The sequence below is a fragment of the Lates calcarifer genome, linkage group LG7_1, assembly GCF_001640805.2.
Source record: "Lates calcarifer isolate ASB-BC8 linkage group LG7_1, TLL_Latcal_v3, whole genome shotgun sequence".
NCBI lineage: Eukaryota > Metazoa > Chordata > Actinopteri > Centropomidae > Lates > Lates calcarifer.
In genome coordinates, this window is record NC_066839.1 from 3242891 (window position 1) to 3260890 (window position 18000).

At 41.5% G+C, this 18000-nt stretch overlaps 2 protein-coding genes across 3 annotated transcripts; one reads left to right on the forward strand and one right to left on the reverse strand.

Annotated features, from left to right (window-relative positions):
- Positions 1-413: 413 nt before the first annotated feature.
- LOC127142649 (uncharacterized) lies at positions 414-3995 on the reverse strand. 2 transcript variants are annotated; one of them, XM_051071739.1, is made up of 6 exons: positions 3841-3995; positions 3600-3622; positions 2547-2738; positions 1966-2192; positions 1825-1849; positions 414-1359 (listed from the first exon to the last, which is right to left on the reverse strand). In XM_051071739.1, exons 1-6 carry the CDS (start codon positions 3984-3986, stop codon positions 1283-1285), a joined length of 690 nt encoding a protein of 229 aa, XP_050927696.1. In that variant the 5' UTR covers positions 3987-3995; the 3' UTR covers positions 414-1282. The 2 variants fall into 2 exon arrangements, with proteins under 2 accessions (XP_050927696.1, XP_050927697.1); XM_051071740.1 differs by having other exon boundaries at positions 3748-3967.
- A 1411-nt stretch (positions 3996-5406) lies between these two features.
- Positions 5407-17921, forward strand: znf512 (zinc finger protein 512). Its single transcript, XM_018687325.2, has 16 exons — positions 5407-6424; positions 7694-7826; positions 7981-8036; positions 8181-8239; positions 9684-10258; positions 10385-10474; positions 10681-10785; positions 11017-11141; positions 11317-11403; positions 11622-11720; positions 11832-11999; positions 12127-12324; positions 12469-12570; positions 12871-12933; positions 13162-13260; positions 13432-17921. Exons 2-16 carry the CDS (start codon positions 7727-7729, stop codon positions 14191-14193), a joined length of 2688 nt encoding a protein of 895 aa, XP_018542841.1. The 5' UTR covers positions 5407-6424; positions 7694-7726; the 3' UTR covers positions 14194-17921.
- Positions 17922-18000: the final 79 nt, after the last annotated feature.

Here is an 18000-nt window from a genome sequence, read left to right on the forward strand (position 1 = left end):
CCAGAGGCGTGACCTTAACACCCCCGCACCCCACCACCCCCACCCAGCCCAACCCCATGTTAACTAATCCCCCTGAACCAGACCTCCCATGCTCAGTGCAGAGCTGTCATCAAGTGGTGAGAGAGAGAGAAGATCAGAATGACTGAAGTCCTGGCAGTAGATTCCAAGTTAAATCAAATCTGCAGTGATGTCATGGCACTTAAAGTAAACAACAGGAGTCCAGGTCTGTTCGTTAAGGTGTGACTGATGTGACTGAAGCTTGAAGAAGTAAACACAAAGTTATCAAGTTGTCAAACCAAGTGTTTATACCTGCTCCAAGTGACTTCCACACTTGAAGACAGGGCCTGCCATTGTATTCTCCTGGTGTCCTTACACTGTGTTTGTTCTCTGAACATAATGAACTGCACACACTGTCAAACTCAAAGTTATTTATTGTGTTTTTTTTTGAAATTTTTGAAAGGAATCCATCACATTTGTTTAATTTACAGAAGCGAGTTATATAGATATGATACATTATGCGTTCATAAGACCGGAGCGTGTACTACTCTAAACACACATTTAAACATGACGGAAAACTTGTATCTCGAAGGCACAGTTACTTGGGTGAAAGGGTTCCACATCTTCTTAAAACAATTTCAATGAAAGTGATTTTTTTCTTTTAATAAATTCAAAGTTTGGTTAAAGTTAATTTACAGTTTCAGCAATCTGAGTTAGTTACATCGACTGGATATGTTTCAAAGTTAAAGTGTTTTTATCACCAGTTTCTCTTTGTGTGAGTGTCCTCCTTGCTGTCTGACAAGGTAACATCATCATAACACAAAGAAGGTAATAAAAAGACTGAACCTTTGGAATATGTCCACTTGACTTGAAAACTCTGACTGCTGAAGCTTCAGCTGAACCTCTAGATGCATTTTTGCCCAAAAACAGTCTGATTGTTGTCCCCCTATGGAGGGGATTTTTGGACATGAGAAGCAATTACAGCAGCCTGTTTGACTGTATCCACATATGGTCATGTTAGTATTGTTAGATAAGGCCTGAATCTGCAATCATTCCCCTTAGAACTGTGCTTCAGATATAATATAATGCATCAGCCCAACAACATTTACATCAACCTTCATAATACTAATAATAGCGTCCTTCTACAGTCATTACAGACATTACACATACATGATATAGCATATTTATTTTATCTCTTTAAGAATGATTTTCTGTGATTATGAGATATAAACTTGATTCCTTTTGGTTCTATCATGTATGTTAGTGACAGCCGTCACTGTTCTCCTTAATGTTTTTTCAAAAGGTTGAAAACGATCACCGCAAGGATCACCAATATTCCCAGTCCAAAAAGTAACCCTATCCCTAAAATAAAGAAAAACAGAAGAATCATTAAACAGTCCTAAAATGACTTGCCGTACATCATAGAATATTAACACCAGTGTCCTCATTATTCCTTAAAGCAAAGGATACAATATGACAATGATGTCCACTGTGGAGAGCAACACAGGCGATCCACTATCAGATTCTATCATAAAAGCAGCTTATATAGAGGGGAATAAAATGGGACCACACCCAGATAAATCCTGTTGCATTTTACGGTGGGTGAAATTCGAACCAGGAAGTAGCCCTTGAAGCTGTAGTGGATGCTTCATTGGATAGTAATGGTACACTTTTTTTTCGTTTTCACCTCCAAATCAGCAGTTTATTAATATATTTATATGCTGCTTATTTGAAACACTGTCTGACCTGATACTTATGACTACTTATTCATACTGATATGAATAATGGCATATGAAGACTGAAGTTTATGATTAAAGTCACACTTACAAATCCATCGTTGATGAGATAATTGCTGCATGGAGAAAAGACAGAGCAGAACATGAATAATAATAATTAGTAAAAAAAATAATCCTTTATCAACTGTATCACAATATCAGTGAACTCCACATTGATTGTGTATAAACCTGCCTGTATTAGATCAGTCAATCTGCTCCTAACCCGGGGAATTCCGAGAGTCTTCTCGATTTCACCCCATGAGATATCGTTGCGTTTACACTGCAGGAGGTTTTTCTCATAGAACAGATAGTCCACTGTGACAGTGACGTCCTGGTTATCCACCAGTCTCCTGCTCTCAGCTACAACATGGTCACGATCAAAGGTGTGATGCATCACCACCAGAATGATCGGTTTACCAGCTGCGGACACAGAGATACCACAAATAAATTCATCAGAAATAAGTAGAAACATAAGAGTGGAGATGTTTGTTTTTTACTCCATCTGAAGCCTTTTATTCTCCTGTCATTGCACTTTTTATGACCTTTCTATATTTTTGTGATATACAAGCTGTGATTATATAACCACCTTTTAAAGTTAATATGGAGAACCAGTTAGCAAACAACAGCCTGTTCACACATTTAGCAGATACAGACCAACATTAGTATTCATTTGGAGACCTGGTGATTATAAAACCAAAGTTCTCTCCCCTCCCTAAGAATGATATCACTGACTTTATCTGCCAGTGTGAAGCTTTAGCTAAAGACGTTTCTTACCAGGACTTCTTTCCAGGGCCTCGGCAACGTCCGTTCCAACTCGTGAGGCGATTGGACAGAAAACCACACAGTAGTCACAGTGATCATGAGAGGACACCTGAGTAAAACCATAACTTTTCAACTTCCTAACAAAGTCATGATGAGCGTCATTAGTTTTTCCCGCAAGGTGGACATAGAAGTTTTTCATCGATGCTGAAAACAAATGAAGAAGAATGTTTGAGTCATTATTGATGGTCAGTTCAAAAGAACCAAACTAAATGGGTGTGTGTAGTTTGTTTAAGCTGGTGTGAACTACATGATCAATAAATGTTACGACTGAACTAAACAAAACAATTAGAATCAGCATTTTTTTTTTCTGGGGTAGCAGAGTGCATCACTGTCAGCCATCGAGTCTATTTTGATTCTACCACTGGGGGGTGCTACAGTCAGAAATGTAGACAGCTTTAATTTACATATAAGATTCACATTTTAATCATGGCAGCTCCACCAGCTCATAATGCAGCAGATCTGATCTCTAGTTATTTGATTTTCATAACATTATGTTTATGTAGTCACATTTTTACTTCACAGCTCTAGTGGCAGGTACAAAAGTTGCGAGCTGCATTAACTGGTTGTTTCAGTGACCACAAGCTGTAAACACAACGCTAATGTATGAAGCTGATATGGTGAATTTGTCTCTTTTTTACACATCCAGCAGAAATAGAGCAGCATTAACATTCATTGGTATTTGTCGCCACCTGGTGAATATTCAGTAAATTAAAAGTTCACTCACCAGTTTCCTCTGTTTCCTCTTTTTAATATTGAAATAGCTGATAATTGCAGTCTTGAAAGAGCAACACCAATAAATATAATATATAATACACTACAATATCAAAACTAGTTAGCATAACAGTTTGTGTATACATAAATATATATATGTGTGTGTGTGCATGTAACAAGTGCTGTTTAACTCCTCCTACCTTAGGCCATACACACACACACACACACACACACACACACACACACACACACTGTATGTTGTCAACATATAAAAACAGTAAACTTGTTTCTCACTTGTCTGTGCCATGGACGTGTCTCTGAAAAAAAAAAGAGAGGAACCTTTAGTCAAACAAGGCAAAAAGCAGTCGCATGTGCAACACTGGCTCTTTTGTTACAGCTCTGCACAAGCCATCACCCACCCAGAAGACAAATAAAAAAATACCTGAGACGGATATAATTTGCCTTACTCCGATGCATGGTAGAGATTCAGCAGTTCACAGCCTCACAGGGATTATTCAAGTAGAAGTTTACTTACGGAATAGCTTCGTAATTTCTTTCCGAGGTCTCTGGCATGTCTGTGCGACTCTCACCAATACAATAATGACAACTGCTCCCTGTCCTTGCAGCACTTTCACTTTTGGTTTTACCAGTGACCACATAACAGGAAGTGCAGAGAGACATGCAGTTGTGTGAGTGTCTAGAAAGAAACAGGAAGCAGTAGAGCAGAGCACAGCACCACCTGTATAATGCAGAGTCACTGGCAGACGTGTGTTGTTTGAAGATTACAGAATATCTAGTTTGTCAGAGTGGAGGGAGTCTAAACATCAGGGGGAAAGAAACCCAGCTTTATCCAGGTTAGCTGTGGATTAAACCTGTTTTTAGTCTCAGTGAAAACCACAGAGAGGAACTGCTTACGTGTCTTTATGCAGCTATAACCTATGCAGCTTAGCTCAAAGTTCAAGGGACACGATACTGTAGATTTTATCAACCATAGAATATTAACAAAGTGCAGTAAAGCGCTGATACTGTGTTTATATCACCCAGCATGTACAGGTCAGAGGGAGGAGCAACTGCATATTAAACCAGCTTATTTTAGAGCTGCTATATACACTCAGAGGTCACTTTATTAGCTCTGTAAAGATGATGATGATTGCAAAAATCCACCTTGTGCGTGACTCCTGTGGCAAGTGACACTGAAAGCAAAGTTAAAGATCCAGATGAGTACAGGAAATGTTTCCTGTATAACCTATGTTGTTTCATGTTTGCTGGGTGTGTGAGTAACATCTTAGCCATGGAAACAACAAGGCAGGACTGTGTGTTTGTTTATCCACATGTTGTGAACCTCTCCTGCTCCCCAGTGGCCAAAAAAAAAATCTATTAATGCAACATTAAATATTTTCTTTGTTACACGTCAGGACGTCTGCAGAGGGACTGTGTTCATACACTGAGATGTAAACGTGGATAATCTTGATTAAAAAAAATCAATCATTTCACCAAATATACTGTATGACTGCTCCGGTCCTGCTCCCCTGATGCAGCCACCCTCCTCTCACAGGCAGGCTGCTGTCAAGACGACCCGCCCCCCTGGTCCCAGCGCTGCTGACTGCTGCTGCCTTCAGGGTCTGCTTGTAAGCTTGTACAACAAAGTGGGGAGGACTCACATACAACTTGTTGAACCGCTCATTCGATTGATCATTAGAGTTTGGATATTTTTTAATGAGGGAGAGGGAAATAAAAAAGAAACAGTGGAATAAATTCATGAAACAATCCTGATTATATTAATGATGTGACATTGTGGTCACAGCTGCCACGCTCTCAGGTCCCTGAATGCCACATCTCAGAGTTTCAGAGGTGATTAGTGTCTGTCTTTTTATTCCAAACAAACACCACAGCAGCTGGTCTCTCTCCCTCCTGTGTATTTCAGTGTTTGCATTACGCTGTATTACTGACTGTGTCGGCTTGGAATTAAATGCTGTGCAGGCACAGTTCATGATGACTCACAGCTGAAAACACTGTCAGAGAAAATTCATACTTTCCATGCTGTAATTGCTCACATTGTTAGGTCTCATTTGTCTGAGCTAAAGCCTCGAGTGCTCGGTGTAATACTCAGTAACAAGGGCTTGTTAAAGGTTAGAGGATGTAACCAGAGTAACAATCCACATCCGACAAGAAGAATCACATTTTTCATCTGATAAATATACTTGAAACTGTGCTGTTTTTCTAGTCTAGCATACATTTCTCTCTCTCATTTCTTGGTATTTTTGTGAGGAGCAACTCTGGCTGCCCCTGGTTCTGGAAGTAATATTGATTTTTCTCAGACCCATGTCACCCCATGTTACATGACTTGTGGAAGCTCTTCTCCTGCTTGAAATCTGCATGAATCATCAGTCTAAATGAAAACATCCGATCTCTGAACTGCTAACGGTGGCGAGAGCTGAAAACTGAAAACAACAATCTGCAGCTTAAAACAGTTTGCTTTAAATTCTGCACTACAGGAGCCCAGTAGCTCATTTTTGCCCCTGGTCCCCTCAGCCAGTTAATCCGGCCATGCCAGAGAGTACACATCTGGTCTCATGAGGGTTGGAAATTTACCTTTGAAGGTGGGCCACGTTAAGGCAGACTGTGAAATTAACAACTTAGGAGTGTTTTAAATAATGTCAGAAAGTGTGGAAACCCTAGCAGTGCTCTGATTTAACGACATTTCACTTTGATTAATGACAACTACAGTATCTGTGTTTGTATTTTGTCGGGGGGAGTTGCTTTGCCGAAAACATTTCCAAGATAACTCCTCTACTTTCACGTCAGGGAATTTAAAAAGCGGTATTTCCGACAGCACCTGAAGGCAGCAGCAGATGCGGGTCTTATTTGTTCTCTCCAGCAGGAGGGCGTTCCTCTGAAGAAGACACTAACACAGTGTGGTGAATTATGCCGGTGTACCGATTCCTATTTAGATGCTGACCGAGCTGAGGCGGTGTCTCAGAGTTTTTAACACCCGGATCGGGCCTCCCTTGATGTTAGCCTTCCCGGTGGTATCACTGCCGGGGGAAGGGCGACAGAGGAGGCCGGGCTCGAAGACATGGAGGCTAACCGTCCTTGCAGAGGGAGTGAGCTGTAGGACGGTAGGCTCTCTCTCGCATTTCTTCCTCCGTCAAGAGACAATGAAAGGCAGACAGGTCAGGTTATGGTGTCTCTGCCTTTGAGGCGTGTTAGCTGCTTCAGTCCACTTGTTCTGCTTCGGCTGCAGTTTTCCGACGTGTTTTCCAGCCCGTCGTCGTCAAAAGCCAAATGTTATGTTTTTCTTTTTTTTTATCCACACAGACAATAATGATGGTGGGTTGAAGTCCTTTTGCCTCAGTCCTGGAATGGCTGGTTGTGGGGCTTCACTGGACCAAGAGAGAGAAAAAAAAAAACCATCAAACACTTTTTATATTTTTAACAGTTTTAACATTTCCTGTCGTTATTTGATGGATCTGCTCAGTAAGTGGTGGGCAGTGGCCTTCAACGTGACAAACAGGGGCCACATCCACATGCAAACACCCGTTCAAATGTCAAGCATGATGGAAATACAACCAACACACTGTAAACATAACGGGTGCTGCAGCCAACAGAAGCAGGAAAACGGTGCCTCAGGCGTCAACACAACCAGATCTGCAGAACCAATTTCTGTTTCTTTAAAGAGCCGTTTTATCACAGAGTCTGCAGCAACAGACTCAGTTATTCTGCCTTTATGATGCTGCAGAGAAATTACATTTAGCAGTTTTTTCTAACAGTGTCATTACAGAAACTCTTAATGATGATTTCTCCACTTGTACTAACATAAGTCTTGAAGGTTCCACATGTAAACACAGAACCTCTGAGGAAACTTTACTCTGCATCATTTATACATGTGCACATGTATTTCTGTACATGTGAATTACATAATTATGATAATTAAATGTGTTTCTGTTGGAATGGATTAAACTAAACTTGTACAGTCTGGGAGGAGATACAGTGTTAGTGTGGTGTATTTCCTCAGATATAATGATATATTTACAGGATGGTCAAATAATGCATCTATATTAAGACAATAATAAGAAAATAGAAATAAAATAAATTGGCACAAACATAGCTGTGGGAATAGTTATGAATGATGTGATCAAGCTTGTTGTTGTACTTTAAACCCATCACTGGGAGCAGGTAGACGCGTCAGCAGCTTCCTGACACTTAAAATTAAAACCCACAGCCTGAAACTTCAACAGTCACTCTGTCCTGTTTTTTACAGTAACTCTAATGTGCTTTAAAAATTCAGTGGATCATCTGATATGTGATCAAATGGAAGCAGAAACCAGAATTAATTATTGAGACACTGCTGCACACTTTCTGATGTTTTCTCTCTTGTGTGTTTTCAGTGGTGAATTCTTCGGGGTGTGGGCACTCCTAGAATGGACCCCGGCCACATCAGAGGGGATATGTCACCTTTGTACGTGCCAAGAAAAAGAAAGTCTGTCCAGTCACAACCTAAAAGTGGAGTGCCATGTCCAGGTAGAAAAAAGACTTTGTAATCAGTGCACGCTTGTCTGTGAACTGTACTGTCTGTACTGTGTGTGTGTGTAGACAATCGTCACAGTTTTTGTTCTGAAAACTCTGCAGTAACTTTGCAGAAGTGTTTTTAAATCAAATTAATTTTTTCCTACAGTTGTTCAGCGAATGCCAGAAAGAGCCTGTGAGTCAAACACAGTTGGATATCATAAGGTGAGAATGAATATGCAGTGTGAATGATTCAGATACTGTGGATTGTTTTAATGTGGTTATCCATTTCCTTTATTCTAATACTCAGAATCTGTTAACTTTACGCACACCGTCGGCTCTTCACAGTTCTGTACTTGACTGTTTCAGAATGACGAGTCTGAAGCCGAAGACGCTCTGAAGATGAAAAGAACTTACGGTAGAAAAAGGTAAGAGACTGATCGCTCTGTCGACATCTTCATTTGCTCACTTTGTGCGTCTCTTGACATTACACTGACATCTTTAATCAAACACTTATCTTTTAAAAGAGTGCATTTTATTACCCTTTGGAAAATGTAACCAAGGCTGAAAACAATCCTCAAGTCTTTCAGCACCTTTTGTGTCTGTGGAACAGGTTGTATCAGCTGCTTTCATCACTATTGTAACTTAGTGTTGACATGCACTCTGCACCAAATTACAGAGCATTTAATCCTGGCATGTAGCAGATGTTGTTGTGTAGCTGACCAACAACAACATACACAAACACTGTTCATTTAACCACAATGACATTTATAACTCAGAAAACTGTTACAGTCGTCCCATATGTTGAAACACACTGTTGTTACCTGATGGTTCACATTATCGACCTTCATTTTATTCTAACCTGACGGTTTTTTTCTGATTGCGAGCTTGACTGTTGCACGTCTGCACTCCAACACTGTGGGCAGACCCCGAATCTATCACCACTTCAGTGTGAAGCCAGTTCAGCTGTCACACATTAAACTTCACTGACTCTTACTTTCCATCCAAGACAGGGTGACTGACTCGCCCGTGTAGATGTTGAATGAATTCATGCTAAGAATGTTTGAGTTTATTTGAACTTTATTTATTGTGCGATCATATCAACACATACGTCATTGCACTGTTGAGGCTGTATAACTGCAAACAAACCAAGATTTATAATTAATCACACTTTCCTACTTCACATGCAAGAGAAAAACAAACCAGTGATTATTTCAGTGACTAAATTATTCTGCTCTCATTTGTCTCTTCATGGAAAATGACTCTCAGAGAAATAACTGAATATGATCATCAACCGAGACGCACATTTAGATCCTTTTCTCTCATTCTCATTACAAACATCCAGGAGTGGGAACAGTTCCCTCGGGAAAAGAGAGAAAGTGAGATGAAAAGCAAACAGGAAACCTCTCTTGGACCGAGCTCGTGCCATACTCTGCTGTCATCCATTCATCTCCTGGGCTTTGACTCAAGCTGTCACTTGTTGTCCTTTGCTTTCATATGCAGAACTATGTCTGAGCCTCAGATGCTCTAATTGGAAAATCTGCTTCAGTCTTTATTTGCCAAGTATTAATTTCCCAAATGGTTGTAATAAACATCTCTCTCAGAAAGCACCACCTCCTGAGTGTTGATGATAATGAGAATCATAACATTATTAATGTGGAATTTTGTCCAAATTAGAATCAGTTCCAGTTAAGTGCTTCTCACAGGCAGAGGACACGTCTAAGATCGATCAGTTATGTAATAAATTATGCAATAAATATTCATGTATTCATTCATAATGTCTGAGGCCGACAACCCTGACTGTTATTTAGAAAGGTCAGTAACAGTCTAAACACACTGCTGAATAATCTGTGTTTAATGTCTTTATTCCAGGTACGAGGACCTCCAGAGTGTTTCCATAGGAACAGTAGATTACCCAACCACCAGCTGCTCAGTGATGTCATCAGGTGACCTGGCCAATGGGGTGGAACCGGGCTCCATGGCTCCGCCCACAGCGAGGCTGCCTCCGAGACTGGTGGCGAAGGACGCGTGGCCTCAAGGCCCGGAGGCCGGCAGGGAGCAGTCCCAGCCTCAGGACCAGAGCTGGAACCCCGGCAGGGACAGAGGCCCCGATGCCTGGGCCCCGGGTAGAGACCGACCCCAGGAGCAGGTCTGGAACTCCGGCAGAGACCGAGTGGGACACTCCAGTCAAGACCAGACGTGGATAGCGGGCAGGGACAGAGCTCATACAGGACAGGATCAGGCCTGGATGACGGGTCGGGACAGAGGGCCTGAGCAGGGCTGGGCGGCTGGCAGAGACCGAGGCCAGGATCAGGCCTGGAACGCAGGCAGGGATCCAGGAAGAGACCGGGCCTCCTCAGGGCCAGAGCAGACATGGGGATCTGGCCGAAACCAAGACCAAACCTGGAGCAACACGAGCAGAGACCGAGGACACGTCTGGAGACCTGGTACATGCTCAAACAAGGGCTGCAAGTTAGAGTCAACTTGTGAAAGATCCCACTTTAATTTCGCACAGTTGTGTTGTCAGATATGTTACATCGTGTTACATGTGTTTTCCTGTGTCATTTCTGAAGACTTGAACATGAAGAAGGTCCAGAGAGTGGAGATGGAGCGAAGCCCTCCCGTTAATAACTTTCCACAACCGCCAGAGGGCAGAGACTCCTGTAAGTTACCGTCCAGTCTGATGTTTGATGGGTTAAAACAAGTCAGCAGCAGCGTTATAAGACACTTAAATGGTTCGATAGAGCCTTTCAGTGGACCATGTTACCATTTCAGTGATAGCACCATTATTTTCACAATGAACCTGATGTCAGTTTCACCCTTGTTCTCGATTAAAAACTAAGATTACTCATCTAAATAAATATTTCAGGTTCAGATGCAGCCAGTGTTGGTGAGGCCTCGACGGCCCAACCCATCGAGGACCAGAAACCTCCGGTCCTCTCCACCAAGAAGGAGCCTCCTACCTACCCTCCAGGTGAGAGAGAACGACCAGAGCAGCACATGATAAGCACTATTGTTGTTCACACTAGTCTTTCTATCCCCACTGTCTCAACCACAATCACCAGTCCCAGGTAAGAAACGGAATAAAGTCAGTTTTAGTTCAGTTCATAGAGGTTAAGCACTCACTTTAAATTGGCTGCTCCTCCATCTGGAACATCTCCACTGAGTAAAGTAAATAATATCTTTATTTGTCGACATCCACCAGGAAGCCAAGAGGAGCGCTGGCAGCTCCAGATTGTGGCCAAAGGCAGAGTCACCTGTCCAAAATGTAAGAGTGTGAGCAGAAAGACTGTGGAGGGGCTGAAGAAACACATGGAGAACTGCCGACTGGTGAGCACTCAACATTTAAACACGAACTTAGTCTCTCTTAAAATGAGTTTAAAGCATACAGCCGTTTATATACACTGCCTGATGAAGCCCTTACTTATACAGTACAGTAGTAGAATTTAGAGATCACTGAATAAACACTGACACATATGATGCAACTTTAATCTCCTGTGTGCAGCAACCCTTCACCTGTCAACACTGTGGGAAACAGCTGAAGTCTTCAACAGGGATGAAGTATCACATCATGGCTGATCACAGCCATCTGGTAAGACTTTCCATCTCTAATCTCTTCTGTGCTTATCTTCTTTTACCATTTTTAAACTTTACACTTTGAATTAAATCTTTCAGCTGTGTAATTGTGGGGAATGTTGATGATTCTTGTTTTTCTCCTTCATAAATGCAGTGCCGTACAGTAACAGTACTCTTTATGAACTTTAATTTCTACTGGAAGGTTTTGACACTGTTTTATTTTTCTGTTTGTAGCCTTCAGCAGACGATGCCAAGGACCTGGACGATCGTGCCATCAAAGACAAGCTACGTAAAATCCTGAAGAGACTGGGCAAATTAAAATGCTCTAAAGAGGTAAACTGACAAGTCTTATTAATGTAAGAAAGGACAATAAGTAAGACGTGCTAAGAGAAGATGCAGCTTTGATGATGGCACAGTAAAATGTTTTCTGTTTTTCTGTTTCAGGGCTGTAATGCTGCATTCACCAGTATCATGGGCTACGTATACCACATGAAGAAGTGTGGGAAGGAGGAGTCAGAGCTGGAGAAGATGTTGCTGAATTGCTCTCACTGTGGGAAAACATACAAATCCAAGGCTGGTCTGGAGTACCACCTTAAATCAGAGCATGCTCCTGTGAGTCGTGTTTTCTAAATCTGCTAATTCCAGTGACTCAGACCAAAGAAACACTTTAATTAGCACATTTAATACACAAATCCAACGTGCTTCTCTCTCTTAAAATTGTCCCCCTCCTGTTACCCAGACGCCCCAGAAGACTGAAGAAGACGAGGCATTGAAGGCCCAGAGGGAGGCCAACCCGGAGAGGACGCCCAGCGGCAGGGTGCAGCGAGCCTCAGCGCAGGTGGCCAACTTCCACCTGGCTGAAATTGCCAACAACGAGTTGCCCAAAGACTGGCCCAAAAGGAAGTTTCAGTCAGACCTGGTGCCCGATGACAAAAAGGCAAGAAGAGATTATGACTAGCTGGAAGACATATGACAGTATAGACATTCATATATTCCAGTATATTGTTAGTACAGGTTCTGTTTGCCTAAATTGGCCTTTGCATCTTCATTAACCTCCTGTTGTCCATTGTGTCCTTCGTAGTTAAAATACGCCCGACCAGGTCTCCCTGCCTTCAGCCAGGAGGTGCTGAGGAAGTGGAAGAACGAGGTGAAGCTGCAGAGGAAGGTTCAGTGTCCCAACCAGGTACAAAACAACACTTCACTTCCTCAGAGTATTTTTCATGTTAATTCTTTAATAGTTTATTTTTCCCTGTTTAGTTTTGATCAGTGGTGTGTATGAAGGCTCGTTATGGGATAATGCTTTATTGTACTGTATGATATCATATAATATGCAAAATAAGACACACCCAGCAGAAAACTAACTTATTCATCAATTGATTTTCATTATTTCCTCTTTGGTCTTGCTTGCATTCATCTTTCGAGCCAAATAATCTCGTTCTGTGTGTGTTCTTTGTCGGGATAACGTCCTGTCTGTCCTCCTCAGGGTTGTGGCTGCACCTACACCAGTGTATCTGGGCTGAAGGCTCATCTGGGACTCTGCACAAGAGTAAGTCACCTTTTTCTCCTTTCTTTATTTCTGAATAAAAACCCCAACGTCCTGCTAAGATAAATTCATATGCAGACATTGCGCTTATAGGAGTTTGTGGCTAAAAAAATACATAGATTGATAATAAACCAAAAAACACACCATAAAAATAAAACCATAGATATCAAGATCAGTACAGTACAGGGTTTGATGATGAGTTCATGGATCGTTTATGTGATTCTGTTTCAGGGCGACTTTGAAGCTGGAAAATACAGATGTCTCATCTGCAATAAAGAGTTTAACTCTGAGAGTGGAGTGAAATATCACATCAACTCTGTCCATTCACAGGTAATGACATAGATCAGAACAACTTGAACTTTGATTCTTGGTTACGATGAATTGCTTCTCTCGCTGTTTGTGTCACTGTATGCAGACGATACTCAACTTAATGTTCACGACGGCTGACCTGTCCCTGTCCTGTGTTTCCTCTCCTCCTGTCTTTGCCTCGTGTGTCGACAGGACTGGTTCGTGACAAACAAAAAGGCCTCCAAGAAGTTTGAGAAGTTCCTCAAAAACCAGCCCAAGGAGTTTGTCCATAACGTGGACAAGCAGATTGTGGATCAGTACCACCATCACCACGTCCAGCATCATCATCAACAGCATCATCATCAACACCACCACCACCACCACCACCACCATCAGCAGCAGCAGCAGCAGCAGCTGCAGCACCAACCCCTGCAGCACCCTCTGCAGCCGCTGCACCACCTCCAGCACCAAACCCACCTCCTCCACCCAGAGCACCAGAACCTCCCTCCACAGGTGGACACGCAGCTCCAGCAGCCGATGCTCCACTACACCCCTCTAGAGCCCCCTCCGGGACCACTGTGGGTGGATATGGACCGGAGAGGAGCCGTGCCGGGGCCAGAGCAGGCCCCGATCGAGATGGAAATGGCCGACGTCGACAAACGAGTTGAGGACAGCAGCGGGCCGGTGGAGGTTAAAAGGAGAGAGAAGGGGGAGAGGGGAGGGGAGAGGGGGAAGGCTGATGGGAAGCGGAAGGACTGCTTTGCTTTTGGTGGCGGCGGAGGTGGAGGTGGAGGTGGAGGTAGTGGTGGCAGCAGCAGCAGCAGCAGCAGTAGCAGCAGTAACACCGGCAGCTCGTCCAGCGAATCAGAGGTGGAGCAGCAGGATAGGCAGAGACAGATTGACCAGTGGAATCTGAAACGACCGGGCATCATGGAGTCCCACCCTGAGGCTGGAAAACGACAAAGGAACACTTAAAAATCACACTTTTCCTTAACACTTGTCAGATGCTCTCACACATCAGAGCTGATTTTAACGTAGAGGAAGATACCATCTGGTGTCTGTCCACACTCTATTAGCTGAGACAGTGTGACAGACAAAAACAAACCAACCTTTTTCCACAAGACCAACAGGTAAGACGGCAGCTTACGACAGGAAGTTGACAGAAGTGATGATGGAGTAAACCTCGAGGTGTCAGCGTGGATATGAGACTCTATGCTTCCGGTTTAGAGGCTGTTTCTCTGTATTGAAATGGTTGTCACTGTATAGCCCTGAGAAATGTAGTTATACCGTTTATCTGTGTGTTTATATGTAACAGATTCTTTTCACCAACTTTAAATGTGTCTTATTCTTTTAAAAAAGTTTGATAAACACTTTCACGTCTTTTATGTTTACCTTAAAGGGAGAAAGTTACTCTTAACCTGAAGAGAGGACGCTTCACTATAGTGTTTTAGACTTGTCTAGTCGCTCTCTCTCTGAAAACATTTTGTGCCTCTTAAGTATGATCTGTATAACTTCATACTACTCATTATCACTGTTAATTAAAACTGATTGGACTTTTCTGGGCTTAATAAGGTTGGAAGTGTAACTTTTCTGATCGTATTCGATAGAGAAGAGGATCAGGTCTCCCTGGCTTTGATTCCCCTCACCTTCTCTCTTCCTGTACCTGTACTTTCATCTGTGGGATTTATTTTTTTCTAACCGTGTGTTGACCATGAATGTGACTTGGTTCGTGGCTGGCATCAGGCTGCCATCCTTGAACCAAGTCTGCTGGTAACGTCTGGTAAGATGAAAGAATCAGGAGCTCGAACAGACGAATCACGTGAAGAGCAATGAAGCAAAAAGGCAGCAAAGACTTGATAGATACTATTTATTTAACACTTTACTTATGAAAGTGAAAATAAGATCAACATAGTTCGTCCTTCCCTTCAGGACGTCTGTGCCAAGCATCATTAGCTGTAGCGCAGCATTTTGCAAAAAGTTACATTTACCTTTTAAAACCACAAATTGTTGTTGTTACATTTTTGTTTGTGTAGGTATTAAACAAATGAGCTACAGGCTGTTAAGTAGCAAGAGTTAGAAGAAGCAGCTAGCTGTTTCCCCCCTGTGGTTTTGAGATATGTGTTCATGTAGTCTCTTGAAACACATTCAAACTTGAGTGATTGGGCTCCATTGATACACAAACAAAACATCTAAACTAAAGGTCCACTTACTAACTTTATCCCCAGTGGATGGAGTTGATTATAATCACCATCTGACAGTTAGTTTCTAAATTAATCAATGAGTTGTTTCTCTAAAATAATGAAAAATACATAATGACATTTTTGCTTGAAAAAACTCACTAATTGTTTAATTAACTAATTGTTGCAGCTGTAATGTTTGAATTGATGTTCATTAAACAAAATAATATCAGCAGGGAAACAAAGAAAGCACAGAAATATGATGCTTCTTAATGGTTGATCAAGAAACAAGAACATCTGGTGACTTATTGATCATGTTACAGTGCAGATATTTCGGTCAGATGGATATTTTTAATGGCCACGTGAACAGAATTATAGGGCTGCACACGTCCTCTCCACCTCACAGACACAAACACTGACACAGGTGAACTCTTAACGAGGAGTTCAGGTGTTTTTCTTCTCCGTTCATTCTTCAAAGACAGACCTGCTTTTGTCTCACAGAATATTTAACCAATAGCATGTAGCCTAATGTTTATGTACTCTGCATTTTGTATCTACTATAGTGGTGTACGGTTATGGATGGTTGTCATTTGTTTGTGATGTTTTAACACTATTTTGTATTTTTTTTTTTACAACTTTTTTGCATCTATGAATGTATTTGTTTATGTGTTTCCCCTCTGTTGTGCACTTCTGTTTAGCCACTTTCCCTCTGAGGTTAATTCATATCATCGTTTTTTATTTGACACATTCAAAGAGGATTACCCTTTAATCTGTGAATCTGTCGACTGTGTAAAAATATTCACTGTATCTGATTCTGTTTTAAGTGCTTTACCCTTCATTGCCCTCCATCAGATGCCTTTTAGAAGAACGTTAAAGATAGAAAACCTCCTAAGTACATGGGAAGTATTTCAAACAGCCTGAATTATCATTCACTGTGGATCTGAAGGTGCTGGAAAACAAATTCATTATCGCTTACTGATCGCTTACTGTGTCTTCACTCAGAAGTCAAAGCACCAAGGACGTTAGACTCCTGCATCACTGTTTATCATTATATTTTTTCACTGATAAAAGTGGTTGTGCAGCCTAAGCTGGCTCTGTCAGTATTATGTTCCTTGTACTAATCGGTTGTTGCACCGTCTGCCAAGACTTTGACTCTGATTGTGTTTGAATGTTCATTGCAGTGGTGCTTTTTTCTTTCCACTGTAGATGTTGCTGCTGATGCTAAATACTCAGTACTTCCAGATAATAATTATAATAAGATCATTATTATTCATTGCCTTAATCAGTGGGTTCCAACATTAATGGCTTGTGAAACCTTGAAATAAAGCAAAATTTACTTTGAACCCATCAGTTATACCAAGTTACGCTTAAAGGGCTTAAAGAGGGAATATTGTCCAGTAATATAAGAAAAAAGCAGAGATTAGAGGAAAACTGGAAGCTAATTTTGTGTGCATTTTTTATTTTCCCTGCTCTCCTATCCTGTTAGCTTTCTTGCTAACACTTAGATTTATCTTGTGACCTCTTATCGGCTCCTGACCCTGCAAGAGATCATTGACTTACTGTTCCTGTTGCTGCTGAAATACTTCCCATGTCCAGTATGCTTGTGACCAAATCTTTATCACCATGCATGCACTTTGAACTGTTTGATGGCACAAATTGAAGCATTGCTCAGTGTTAAGAGACTCTGAAGTGAAATTAGAGCTCAGAGTCAGACATTTAATGGCTTAAACTTCTTATTCCGTTGGATAAAATACAACAGTCCAGCTCAGACATGTTTTTCCTATGATGAAACCATTAAGGCTTGGACATCTTGTCACAGTACTTTGCACCTTGTCTTCCTGCTGTTACTTTATTTACAGTATTTACAGTAGCATATGTTGTTCTTAATGCTGGAGCACAGCTCGATAATTCAGATTTAGTCAAATTAAAAAGCCCTATCTGTTATTATTTTTGTATTTTGGTGCCAGTCGAGCTGTGAATTATTTTTACCATTTGTGAGGGGCATCAGTATTATTGTGGTTTGAAAGCCAGGTTTAAAGTTTATTGTTGTTTTATCATAAACCCATTAAACCTGGCAGACGCTGTGTAAAATTCGGTCCTGACCTGAACTGAAGTGATTCGGCCGTTCTAGATGTGATGCTGGACATAGAAGTTGTTATTGACCGTACAGTAAAGGAGCTCTGTGCGTTAAATGAAAATAATGAAAAGCTGTTCTCATGTCTCGTGCCCCATCCCCTCCATCCATACAGAAAATATACAGTTATATATTATCTAGGCCAGATTTAAATCAAGAATCCGTTTGTAGCCTTGTACCATTTGTAAACACATAAAGAAAGCACTTATTTTTTTTCTTTTTGTGAGACATGATTTCTATTCAAGTGAAAACAGTTATTGTCTCAGCCAACACTACATTAAAAATCAGTATATTTAATATGTTATTACTTGTTTTTTAGAAGCTATGTGCTGCTATTTCATAGTACCAGCAGTGTTATAACAACAGATAATTAAAAGTTTAATTCATGGTCATTCTGGTCTCTGTGTCCTCTCTAAGTCATGTGTTTACTGCTTTACCTGCTCGCCTGCAGTAGTGGTCCTCTAGGTGCCC